At 39.4% G+C, this 14,089-nt stretch overlaps 1 protein-coding gene across 1 annotated transcript; it reads right to left on the reverse strand.

Annotated features, from left to right (window-relative positions):
• Positions 1-710: 710 nt before the first annotated feature.
• On the reverse strand, positions 711-4,100 carry LOC143864195 (monooxygenase 2-like). Its single transcript, XM_077375078.1, has 6 exons — positions 3,945-4,100; positions 3,691-3,837; positions 2,408-2,476; positions 2,169-2,334; positions 1,704-1,932; positions 711-1,599 (listed from the first exon to the last, which is right to left on the reverse strand). The coding sequence occupies exons 1-6, from the start codon at positions 4,016-4,018 to the stop codon at positions 1,055-1,057; spliced, it is 1,230 nt and encodes a 409-aa protein (XP_077231193.1). The 5' UTR covers positions 4,019-4,100; the 3' UTR covers positions 711-1,054.
• Between the last annotated feature and the right edge of the window lie 9,989 nt (positions 4,101-14,089).

A 14,089-nucleotide genomic window follows, 5' to 3' on the forward strand; every position in this document is an offset into this window, starting at 1 on the left:
CAAAATTATATATTGGAAATTTAGGATATTGTGAGAACGATCCGTCCGATAATCGTCCACAGAAGGCGCTCCGCAAATGAAAGGGCGGATGTGTTGCAAAACAGGGTGTGTTTCACGAATCTATGCAAATTTGCTTACCGGGTAATGTAGGGGAAATTGGGGATGGGCAGTCTTAATTCGATACTAATACTCATTAACAATAAGTGTATTGGGCTGGAGTATATGTATTATGGATGGGGACATCTTGTCCCCTCCTCACATTCTAAGGATTAATAAAATTCAACTTTAAAAAAATAAAAAAATAAAAAAGATAAAAAAGTAATAGTGTGTGTTTGTGCTCTTCAATTCTTATATGTGAGATTTGGGTCTGACTTGGTCAATTTTAAAATTAACCTAGTTGGACCCAAATGATCCAGGTCGAACCCAAATCTCACCGAATCAAACCCAAATCTCCCTTCTTGTTCTTCTTTCTCTCCTTTTTTTTTTTTTCTCCATTTTCCCGGCTTCAATTCTTTGTTTTTCCTTCCTCCTCTTCTTTCCCATTTTTCCAGCATCACTTCTTTTTTCCCCCCTCTTCCTCCTTTCATCCTCTTCCCCTCTTCCTCCTTTCATCCTCTTCCCCCTTTTTTTCCTGCTGCTACTCCTCTTTCGAGTTGTTGGGATGGTCGCCGGCGGTGGTGGAGATGAAAAAACAACAAAAATTAAAGAAGGAGAAGAAAAAGAGGGCATTTAGTCCTTTTCATTGTATGGCGCCATTTTGACAAGTAGTAGTTTCTCCAAGATAAACACAAATTTCAAGGAACTTTCCCATTTTATATTGATTCTCAGATGATCAACATACATCCTTCGTTGGCTAGAGTTTCCTCCAATGCCATATTATTCTGAGTGATGAGACTGGTCAGCGAAAGTGTCTTTGGAGTGTCAAAGATTATTTTCCCGCTCTTGAAAATTAAATAAGACACTAAGCACATACGGGTATAGAACAAAAGTGACCAAATATGACAAAACTACATATGATTATTATACTGATGATTTAACTGTGTAAACAGCCCAATCATATAGGGCTATAGAGTTTCCCACAATCAAAATCAGCTTTCTTCAAAAGCATCTCTGCCATTCCTTTAGACAACCATTTATCCCTCAAGTAGTTCATCACTTTCCCATCACTCTGTTGTATCCAACCCAACACATAAGCTGTTGTGATAAGTTCAATTCCTCTCCACCTTCTTTCCCTTGCATACTTATCCATGCCCTTTTTTATCCTTTCATATTCTTCTTCTTCCTTTGCTCCTCCTTTGGGCTTTTCCAATAGAGCCTCTCCGAGGCACCTCGCCAGAACAACGCCATCTTCTAAGGCCGAGCATGCTCCCTGGCCAAGGTCCGGCGTCATGGGATGAAGCGCATCGCCAGCTACACAGACATTCCCCTTGCAAATATCTCCCCACAACAAGTGCCATGGCCACCTGAGTCTCAATGGAGAGGCAATGACAGCATCCAATTTGCTCTTTTCTACCACACACACTACTTCTTGAGGCACATTCCGAAGCTTGCTCAACACGTACTCCTTCATGTCAGATGCACTTTCTTCCTTGCCTTTGGCTATCATAAAAAACAAACTCTAGAAATTCAGAAACCAGTGAAAAAAGACTTGATATATGCATATATTTGAGTGAATAGTATAATCCAAGTTCGGAAAGGTTTACTTTCGGGAGAAGTCGAGTAAGTGAAGAACCAATAAATGATGTTTTCGTCACAAGGTAAGAAACCAGACCGAAAGCCATCACCGAAATACTGTAAGAACTCAGGCCTGAAACCATGACCATTAGGAAACTCTGCAAGTCCCCTTGCTGCCCAACGCTCCGAAAATGCTGGTTTTTGGAGACCCAGCCATTTGCCAACCACAGAGTTCACTCCATCACACCCTATCAAGACCTGAAAGTGTAGAACAAGGAAATGGCTAATGGCTAATTCCATCATAGTAACTTATGTATGAAATTTGTTAAACATTGAGCTGTGATTTCCCTAATTAAGAGATAATGAAAACACCATAGTGAAATTCCCCTTAGATGTAACCCTCTTTGTTAATTAAAGGTCATCTTTCAAAAAATAAAAACACCATACTGAAATTTCCTATTACTGATGCCAACTAGATCGTTACACATTATTACCTTAGTTTTGAGAATTGATCCATCAGCTAAATGAACCAGCTTTAAGTTCCCTGTTACCTCAATGGAAACCACCTTGGAGTCAAACCTGATGGTGTCACGAGGCAGCTCCTTTATAAGGGTTTCAAGCAATAGTTTTCTTTTCACACACCGAACTTCATGGTCTCCACTGCATCATCCCCAAATCTCAGAGAAACATAACTCAGAGAAAAAAAAAAACACAATAGAAATCTATACTCGACCATTTTCCACTGCCTTTAAATGAGATTTGAGCAGTAGAAAGTCCAGTGGCAGTAGAGCCACCCACCAACCTTCACAAACATCACAGAAACTTAGTCAGTCTTCAAATCACACACACCATTATCTATGTTCCATGGATTCTTCCGAATTGGTGAAGTACCCATGTTTCCAATATTTTAGGATTCACTGCACACGTCTAGATCTCTTTAATCTTATTTTTTCTAAATATTGCAAAAAAATTACAATTATCATATGTTTTGAGTTAGATGTGATCATACCAGTGTATTGGATCCCCATCATAACTCCTAAGTTGAGAGTGCTTGGGCGAGAGTAGAATCATTTCAAAAAAAAAAAATTCACATATTTTGAGTTATCGATCAATAAATTTTGGGCAATGATATTTTCACCCCGACGCAGTATGCATTCGTCCCCTTTTAACGTTATTTGACATCAAAACGCGTTAAAGTTGCCCATTGTTCATGTTATAAGGGGGGCAAATGCGTAGTGCAGAGGGGATGAAAATATCATCTCCCTAAATTTTTAATATGGAAATAAAACATTATATTTACTTAACCTATCCAAATTCCCAATATATAATCATATCATCATGTAAAATTATTAAAACTAGCCGAATCCACAAATTCATTTTTTGAGGTTAGCGGAGACAAAAGCCTTGCTGTTCGGTTTGACGTGGTATGCCACTCATAATCTTTGTCCCCTAATTGTCGAGGTGACTCCGCTAACATAATCGCACGAGCGGCAAATCAGCGTGCTGGTCCGTGGAGATTAGCTGGGATTGTGAACAAGATTCGAGGCCGTGTTCGACTCATTCGCCCCTCCTTGTCCCACAAGTGGAGATCAGTCAATTCCCTGGCTGATGGTTTAGCTAAGGCCGGAGTTCTTGTTGGAGACATGGACGTGGTTTTTGACGACATGGCTGTAGCACCAACTTAGCGCTTCTCTACTTTCTTCTGTTCTGGTTGGGACTTGTATGGATGGGGGACATCTTGTTCATCCAAATCTGACACTCGATACCAATGTTGGATTTCAACACTCACATCCGTACCCATGGAACCGACAGATACCGTCCATTTTTTTTTCTACTAAAAATATATAAGAACAGATTTACTTAACATACCAAAATTCCCAATATATAATCATGTCATCATATAAAATAATTAAAATTAGCCAAATCCAGATTTCCACACTCTGTACCCATGCAGCATAGACACATCCAAATTATGTTCTACTAATATAAGAACAAATTTAGAAGAGCAGTAGTTACCCTTGAAGTGGCAGATGTTCTTGCCGGAGGGAACTGCCAATTCCAAGAGCATCCAATGCCCTCCAGGCATTGGTCCATGTCAAAAACGCGAACCCTGTAATCCTCAAGCTGTCTGAAGATTCCAAAACCAAGCTTTTTAATCCCATCCTACAAAATTGATGATCACAATCAGATCATCAGACCAATTTGTCAGCTGATATAATTTCTTACAACAAGAAGTGAATCCAGAAAGCACATCAGTGGTTTTTGCTCACCTGTGAAGTCCTAACGCGGTGGCAAGTCCTGCTATCCCAGCGCCCACAATAACAATATCTTCAATGATCTCCATATTCTAACTTTTCCTGTAACAGAGAGGAAGAAGAAGATGATGATAAATAGGTGAAAATATCACCATGAAGTAAGCAATGAAGTCAATGAAGTCATTGCTGGTGATGGCTACAGAGATATTAATCTACGAGTCCAAGCTTATCTAGTTGGGCCCCACCAAGATCAGGACAGGCAAACTTATTTGAATTTTATTGAGTCTACTTTTTCGATGTGAACAAAAGTAAAAGGGTATTCAAATATACGTTGAGCACTCCAATTTAGCTCAATACATGATTTATATGCATTTTTTATACAGAGCTACTATATCAAATCAAAAGTTCATTGTATCATCAAGAACAAACAGAATGAAATAAATAAAAATGCATTTGGCAGTCGTTGAAATCAAAGCACTACACAAAAAAAATGAAAGAATGTAAATCTAGTAAATCTAGCTCAACTAGTTACGTCTGTTAGTAAATCTAGCTCAACTAGTTACGTCTGCAATGGCTGTGAGAAACAACCAATTACCCCAAAAGCTTAAGCTGTTGGAGATGGAGTTATTTAATCTTTTATACTTTAATAACACTCCCCCTCACGTGTGGCCCCTCTTTTTTAGGGTTGGCCTAGGCCTACACTTGGCACATGTAGCCCTTCTTTTTTTGGGTTGGCCATCACATATAGATTTTTTAATAACAAGGAGTTTTGAACCCGGGACCTTTGCTCTCATACCATGCAAAATAACCAATTACTCCAAAAGCTTAAGCTGTTGGAGATGGCGTTATTTTTATCTTTTATACTTTAACAGGCTGGCCCGTTCGACCTGAAATCACGACCTCTTCCATAATTAATTGTGAATTACAGAGTTTGAACTGATTGAGTTCAGTGAAAAGCCAGGTGCAAATGCTGGAAAACAGCAGCACTCAGGAGAGGAGACATGATCCTCGGTGAAGTGGGCCGGTGGCTATTAAACGTACATGATTTTGAAGCCGATGCTTGGAGATTCTTGCACCAAGATAATCTAGCAAAACGGATCACGTTTTGTAAAAAGAAATTAAAAAAATGGACATCGACTATTGGAGCCACGTCCACTAAAAGATAAAAGAAAGGAAACTCAAATCCCCATAAAGCAATAAATAAATCTTGAAAGGGATCAAATCATCACTCATATCACTCCCGTTTTTATTTTTCACACGGAATCCCGTTTTCAAAGTGTTTTCCATCTAATGTATGAGGTCAAGAGACATTTCAAGAATTGGAAGTGGTACACGAAAGGTAGAAGAGTAACAAGGAAGATAGTTGTTGCTGATCAGCTCATTATAGATGGAAAATTTTCTAGTCTATCATACATTGTACCTCCAAAAACATGGAATTGTTACCAGTCAAAGATTTTTCAGCTTTTGCATCTACTAAATCAGCTATGGAGGACATAATGAGCTGGGCTAGACATATGGAAGATAGTTGTTGCCGCTCATGGTTATTATTTTTCTTGTAAGTTTTGGTTTTCAAAAACCAATTTTTTATTTTTTGTTTTCATCTCATCTATTTCTTCTTTCAGAACTTTGATTCCATGAGATGAATTCATTTTTTATTTTTCATTTTATTTTTCTAAAGATTTATATTTTTTTAATCAAGTTTATATCTTCCTTTGTTAGTTCTTGATTAGCTTGAATCAAATTTTCATTTCTTGATGAGATTAAATCAATTTCCATTTTCAAATTTTCTATTTCATCATTCAAATCGGAAATTGAATTTTTAGATTCTTATTTTTATCCAAAAACTTATACAAAATATCATATAATTCATTATAAGAAATCTCACTTTGTGGATGAGAGGCATCATTGTCAACCAATCCAAAGAGACACATTGTTATTATAAATGTTTTCAAGAGAAACCCAAATTTCTTTAGCATTTTTGCAAGAAGAAATTTTCACAATATTCGGAGGAAAGGAGTAACAAATTGCATTCATGGCTTTCAAATTTAAATAAATTATTTTAAAATTATTCTCCCCTATTTCTTGTGAGGAATTAAAAATCCATTTTTAACTACTTGCCAAATCTCAATATCTAAAAATTCCAAATTGAGCCTCATATGGGTTTTTTCATTCCCTATACTTGGTTCCATCGAAAGATGAAGGAGTAGAGATTGAGTGGCCTACCACATATCCCATTTTTTTGGGGTTTGCCAAAAAATCTTTTCTCTTTTAGGTTTTAAAAAATCTTTTCCTAAGAGCCTTTAGCTTTGATACCAATTGAAAACACTATGAGGCCCGGGTATGGCAACCTGAGAGGAGGGGGTGGGGGGTGAATTGGGTTTTAGAAAATTTGCTCTTTTAAGAAGATTAATTAAAAATTAAAACTTCATGAACAAATTAAACAATCAAACACAAGATGCATACAATACAAATAGAGAAAGATAGTAGAGAGAATGCACCCGCTATTTTGTAGTGGTTCAGTCCAAAACCGAGGAACCTGCATCCACTCCACCAAAAACAGATGGTGGTTCCACTAAAACCTGACATTCTTAATGGTGAAGATCAAATCAATACAAAACAGAGGTAGCTCTGCACCTCCACATATGCACTTTCTTCCTTGCCTTTGTCTATTGTAAAAAAACAAACTCTAGAAATTCAGAAACCAGTGAAAAAAGACTTGATATGTGCATATATGTCAGTGAATAGTATAATCCAAGTTCGGAAAGGTTTACTTTCGGGAGAAGGCGAGTAAGTGAAGAACCAATAAATGGTTTTTTCGACACAAGGTAAGAAACCAGACCGAAAGCCATCACCGAAATACTGTAAGAACTCGGGCCTGAAACCATGACCATCAGGAAACTCTGTAAGTCCCCTTACTGACCAGCGCCCCGCAAATGCTGGTTTTTGGAGACCCAGCCATTTGCCAACCACAGATTTCACTCCATCACACCCTGTCAAGACCTGAGAGTGTAGAACATGGAAATGTCTAATGGCTAATTCAATCATAGTAACTGATGTAGGAAATTTGTCAAACATTGAACTGTAAAAAAGGGCGGCCCAGTGCACGAGGCTCTCGCCATTGCGAGGTCTGAGATTTCCCTAAAAATTACAATTATATGTGAGGAAAGTGAAGCTACACCACCGGTGTAGCTAACTTAGCTACACTGCCGGCTTAAAATACACTGGGCCCACATTGTTTTGGTGATCCAAAGAATTCATTTGATTGGCCCTCACATAGATAGGGTGTCCACCAAAAATCAGCTCCATAGGATTATCCCAACCCTATGATTTGTGGAGGCAAAAATGAACGTGTAAAAACCTTCACAAATTTGTCCATTTTTGCCTCCACAGTTTGAAGGGTTGGGATGATCCTATGGAGCTGATTTTTGGTGGACACCCTATCTATGTGAGGGCCAATCAAATGAATTCTTTGGATCACCAAAACAATGTGGGCCCATTGTATTTTAAGCCGGCGGTGTAGCTAAGTTAGCTACACCGGTGGTGTAGCTTCACTTTCCTCTCTCTCTCTCTCTCTCTCTATATATATATATATATAATTTGGTGCAGCCCTACAGTTTGAACAAAATCAAGGTAGTGCACTTGAGTAGAAGGCGAAATGAGCTATTGAAAAATGGAAAGGAGTGTAGCTTTTGCAAGAGTAAGAGTATTATCAAAACGACGGGTTATAAGTTCTGTTGTCTCTTCTGCAAGGTCAGATTCACCATACTCCAACCATTATGTTTTTATTGGATGGGTTTAATTAACTAGTGAATTCTTTGTACTTGGTTGATATCATTAGTGATAGTTCAATGTTTAGTTTAATATTCTCAAATACTTAAATTGCAGGTACAACATACGATGAATGTGGGATCACTGTCAAGCATTCTCCGCTCTTCAAGCCCTCCCTCTCCCAGTTAGAGCTTCGAGTCTGAGAAACGGAACTAGTCCTCATTGATCTTCACTATTTTAGAAAAATAGGACAGAAAAGCTCTCAAGAATAAAGACAAAAATGGAGAGTACAAAAACTCTATTTAAACATTAGTTATTATTTTATTTTATTTGCTTTTTATTAATTTATTTTAGTTTAGTGACCTGGTGGCCATTGACCGAATTCGAATACTAATTTTGTATTGAGGTAAATGGAATGCATGCAGTTAGTTATATACTAATTTTGTCTTGAGGTAAATGGAATGCTCCAGTCCAGCCATTAACTTCATTATGTGTTAAGTTCAATGCAGCCACTGGCAATTGCTTCAAGACTATTGTCACAAAAGAAATAGCAGTCAATTAAAGTAGGATTGTTTAACCACTAATTCATTGAGATGGGCTTAAGAAGAAACGTCTGGAGACAACAAATGAGTTTCTACTCATCCTTGAATCTTTCACTTCATCAAAACCACTTGAGTCGTTGAAAAAGAGCTCCATTAAGAACAGAAATTGGCCTAGGTTCAGCTTTTCTAATCTCAATCTGCGGATAATTGTATTTTCCCTGTTAATGAATCCACAATCCAGCTGCGTCTGTGAGGCACAGGGCAAAAAAAAAGATTATAGCAGGAGAATCATCTAAACATAAAGAAGACATGTTGTTAGAAAAAACTACAGCTTTAATCCAAATCACCTTTGGGAGAAACCCAAGTGACCTGTGCCTAGCGTGCTCAAATTTCTGGTGACACATTTTCCCTCTCCTCTACCCTACCACAAAAGTTTTTGAAAAAAAATGATGTGACAAGACGAAAAAATGACACTTTCTAATATAACCCGACATCCAATTGAAAACTTATGAAGTTTAGATTTTGGGTCCTAGTTAGGTAAGGGTCTTGGAGATTCGGATTGAAATCTAATGGTGGGATTCAAATTAGGTTCAATATGACTGCAGGAGTTGGAATGTTATTCAAGGCTAAGGTTTGGACCACTTTATGAGAATTTCAGGATTTGAAGTAGTGACCTGTTATGGAAAGCTTGGCGAGTTGTCCTTAGGCTGTTATGGTGAGCTTGGAGCAACTGTTAAGAGGCAGCAAAGGGTTTTATTTGCAGTTACAATATGTTGGGTCCAAACGGCAAGTAACCGGCTGAAATGCAGCGGCACAGGAAGGGGCTTATTAGCTGTTTGATAATTTAAACTGATCTATCCGTGTTTATATGACAAGATGCAAGGCTTGATTTAAATTATGGAAAGTTAGTCCTGCAAACAGAAAAGTCCAGACAAGCCTACAATTTGGGAAATCAACTTTAGAGATGAAAATATTGAATAGGCTAGATAGGACTCATGAAAGTGTACAGATTTTGTAATTAGACTTTGTAATGTTTTGCAAAAGACCTTTAACAGGGATGTTTTGAGAAGAACTAAAATTGGTTAAGGGATAAAATAGAACAAGCAGGAAAGCAGTAAACTTTGCTTAAAAAACATGAAAGTGTTTGAGAGATTGAAGGCTTTATGTGAGACTTTACTCTTGTGAATTTCATGGTTTCAATGTGGTAGCAAAGGTGGGTATTTATAGGTGAAAGAAGGAGAAAAATACTGTTTTTAGAGAATCAATTAAGGCTTTTTTGTTTTTTTTTGTTTTTAAAGAATCTGATTTGGATAGTTTTTTGGAAATAATGGGTGTGAAAATGTGTTTGATTGAGAAGAAAAATGGGTTCTTTTTCATTTAAAACGGATTTCTAATTTAACGGATTTCATTGCGAAGGTGCTGGCGGACCGTATCAAAGTGGTTCTTTCATCTATTATTTCGGTAAATCAGAGTGCTTTTCTAGGCAATCGTCAACTTCTTGATTGTTCCTTAACAGCAAATGAGGCCATTGACTATTACCGGAGGACAAGGGAAGGCGGCATCTTATGCAAGCTTGATATGGAGAAAGCGTATGACCGTGTGATTGGGCCGCTTTAGACTATCTTATGGGTCGTATGGGTTTTGGGGAAAGGTGGAGAGGGTGGATCCGGAATTGCTTATCATCTGCATGGTTTTCTGTTCTCCTCAACGGCTCAGCAAAAGGATTCTTCAAATCCTCTAGAGGATTGCGGCAGGGCGACCCTCTCTCTCCATTTCTTTTCTTGATAGTGGCCGAATCCTTATGCAGTATACTGAAAAAAGGTAGTGACATGGGGCTATATAAAGGGTTCCTAATTGGAAATGGCAAGGTGGAAATCTCGCTGCTTCAGTTTGCGGATGACACCCTTCTGTTCTGTTCTCCGGTCCTCTCCCAGCTTCTCAACCTTAAAGCCATGCTTCGGTGTTATGAGATGGTCTCAGGTCAACGATCCAATTTTGGCAAATCTCGGCTGTATGCGATTAATGTATCTGAGAGCGATGCTTTCTCCTTCGCCGGAATTATGGGGTGCGGTCTAGATGTCTTTCCCGCTACCTGTTTGGGTCTCCCTCTCGGGGTGGGCCGTCCGAGACACAACCTATGGGCTCCTATTATACAAAGGATTGAGCGTCGGTTGGCCACCTGGAAGCGCCGGTTGGTTTCCAAAGGAGGTAGATTGGTGCTTATAAAGGCCGTTCTCTCTAATATGCCGATTTATTTTCTATCCCTTTTTCATTGTCCCGCTTCTGTTGCTAAGCGCATAGAGCAAATTCAGAGACGATTTCTGTGGGGTGGTTCAGGGCCTTCCAAGGGGGTTTCCCTGCTTAAATGGCGTCTAGTATGCTCGCCAATTAAAAATGGAGGTTTGGGTATCAGGAGAATCCAGCTCTTTAATCAGGCCCTTATGGGCAAGTGGTTGTGGAGATATGGAGAAGAACACTCCTCCTTGTGGGTTCGGGTCATTGCCAGTAAGTATGGTTCCTCTCATGGGAATTGGGACTCCGTTGATAATTTTAAAAACAAAGGGATCACGGTATTGAGGGACATATTGCGTTTGAAGTCCCTATTTGCCCCTGAAGTTCGCTTCAGAGTCTATAGGGGGGATCACATTCGGTTTTGGCAAGACCCTTGGTGTTCGTCTGATTCTCTCCGAGTTTTGTTTCCTGCCTTAGTATCTTCTCAGAAAGAGGCTTGGGTATCAGAATGTTTCGCTCGGGTTCAAGGGCAAGTGGAGTGGGCTCCTAAGTTTCGAAGAGCCTTCTTTGTTCGGGAGTTAAGCGATTACAGCGCCCTCATCTCCTTATTGGACTCTTGCTTCATCAAGTCTTCGAGCGTAGATCGTCGAATTTGGATTTGGAATCCGTCGGGGATTTTCTCCGTTAAATCTTTTTATCACCATCTGATCCCCAATCTAGTGGAACATGCGTCCTCCGCGGTTTGGCGCCATGCGTGCCCTCCAAGAGTTGCTTTCTTTGGGTGGTCGGTGAGCTGAGGCCGAATTCAGACGATGGATTTCTTGCGGAAGAGAGGAATGTGGCTGGTGGATCACTGCCCCCTATGTCTATCCGCCGGGGAATCCATCGACCACCTCTTTATACATTGCAAGGTTGCTTCCCATATTTGGGGTCATCTCTTTACTAGATTTGGAGTCAGTTGGGTTCCTTCCAATTCTATGGCCGAATTTATTCGGAGTTGGGATTGGGCTCCGTGGAAGAGGAAAGGCAGAATTTTGTGGAAGATGTGTCTATTAGCCTCCTGGTGGTTCTTGTGGAAAGAGCGGAATGCGCGTGTCTTCGAAGGGAAGGTCAGGTCCCCATATTGGATTTATATACAGGTGGTAGCAGCGGTCATCTCCTGGGCCCGTTCACTTCCTCTTTTTCGGTTTGTTTCTGCTTATGCCCTCTGGGAAGGGTGGCCAACCATATGTATGGAATCAATTACCAAAGTGAAATCTCGGCCCTCCTGGTCTCCCCCTCCGCCGGGGTCTTTGAAGCTCAATTTTGACGGTTCCTTTATCGGCAACCCAGGAGTGGCTGGAGTGGGGGGGTTATGTCGGAATCACAAAGGGGAAGTCATTTGGGCCTATTCGGGGCCTCTTGGATTTGCCGACTCGACTGAGGCGGAGGTTAGAGCCGTTCACAGCGGGATTCTCTCCATGCCTTGCTTGGAGTGCGACAGACTGATAGTCGAAGGCGACTCCGTAAATGTTATTCGCTGGCTTTCGGGAGCCGCTTCTCCCCCCTTGGCGACTTGTGCCTTTCTTTGAGGAGATAGAGGATAGAGCAAAGGGCTACTCCATGGTCTTTCAGCATATCCGGAGATCGGCCAATGTGGCAGCCGACTCCCTGGCTAAGAGCGGTGTTTCTCGGGCCGATCTGGAGTGTTTTGACTATCTCCCCCCTTGAGTTATTGTCTTGCTATTTTCTTTTCTCATTGTTCCTACAGGACCATCTCGGTTCTGCTTATTCATCTATATATACATATTCTGTTGCCTTCTTCAAAAAAGAAATGTGTTTGATTGAGAAGAAAAATGGGTTCTTTTTCATTTAAAACGGATTTCTTGCTTGGGAGAGATAGTAAGATTGGGAAGGTTGTGACCGTTTGATTGAAAGAACATGATCTTGGACAAGATTCCATTCCATTTGGGGAAGATCTTACAAAAAATGGGCAAAGGAAGGGTTGATTTTCATATCTAGGGCTGGATGGCAACCTTTTGTAAATATTAGCAAATAAAAGGCAAATACTACTGGAGACAAGAGATATGTTCAAGAATGTTCCCCAAAACAGGAAGTTCAGTGACACAGAGAAGCAAATATTAGGAAATAAAAGGCACATGGATTGAGGGAATCAAATACGATGAAAATCCATAACAGCTATATGATAGATGGCTCAAAAATAACTTCCAGCTAAATTAGGGCATGAAAGTAAATCCTTTAAAATGTTGAAGAACAAAAGAAGCAAGAAAACTATAAACAGGAGATGCAGAGAAACATACCAGCCCTCCTCTGCAAGAACATCATATTCTGCAGGCTTTATTCTTGTTCGGAAGCATTTATGCACTTTTGCAACTTCACTGCAGCTTCATGTTTTGGGCTGTTCAAGCTCAATGTGGGTGATCCCTTGCAACCCAAAGTTTTAAAGCTATCAGATATAAAACTAAATAGACCTCAATAGTGTATACAACACATACAAAATCATTCGAACCCGAATTTTTAAAACTATCATGGCAAATTCACTTGTTTAAATTAAGAGAAATCTCAACAAAACAGTGGAGAGCTTCCACGGCTGCAGCTGTGGCAGATTCTTCAACTGAAACACACAAATTCAGGCCAGATTTATTTTAGGTGGATCATTTCAATTAGTAGAGAACTTATTTGTTTAGTTATTGAGGTCCTGATGTTCAAGGTATCTGATCCTGAGTGGCTGTCAGCAACAATATCAAAACCATTGAAAACATGATTGATTGTTAAATTAGAAAAGTAATATATTGAAGATGCTATATCCAACAAAATGAGCATGTGAAAGGATACAAAGCGAGCATTTTCATGGGTGATCATTTGCGAGGATTTTAAAGAAGCACAGTGAGCATTTATCTGTGCCAGAAGGAACTTACTGTTTTAAAGAAAATCACCAGCCATGTTGCTTTGCCGAAACTTATTATCATTTCTTGTTCACATAGAGCCAAAAATTAATCAGTAGATTGGGGACAATCAGCTAAAACCCTATCTATAACATGGTGCACACCATCTAATTATATGTAAATCTCATCAACAAACCAAAATCCATGAGTAGAAAATAAAGCTACCCAAAAGGAAAATCCAACATAATTAGAGAAGCGAAAAATTAAAAATTAATAGAAACAGGAAAATGTCATAAAATTGAAAACTTAGAAAGGAAAGAGATAATTTGGATAAAAATGAAATTGAACCCAAACAGAGAGAGACCAATCCAGAACCATTTATTGTAGTAGATACTAGTATTCGGGGTCCATGATATGAATGTTCATAAGATAGTGGGGTCGCATGTGATCAAAACCATGGTTTTAAATTTTGACCGAAAGTCAAGACTGAAACCGAAATATCCGAAATGTACCAAATTTCGGCCCCAAAGAAACGACATTTCCTATCTTTTTACTGAATTTTGGCCGAAATTTCAGTTTTGGCCGAGGCCGGAATTTGTACCGAAACCAAAATTTAAAACCATGATCAAAACAGAGGGGCCAAACAGTGGGACGTACCTACGAATCAAAAATTTTAAACCCACATCTCTTAATTAAAATAATACATGCTAACATCAAACCATGTAACGCAACC

Source organism: Tasmannia lanceolata, unplaced genomic scaffold (genome assembly GCF_043159265.1).
Source record: "Tasmannia lanceolata isolate RefF3 unplaced genomic scaffold, GAP_Taslan_0.1 ptg000048l, whole genome shotgun sequence".
Taxonomy (NCBI): Eukaryota; Viridiplantae; Streptophyta; class Magnoliopsida; order Canellales; family Winteraceae; genus Tasmannia; species Tasmannia lanceolata.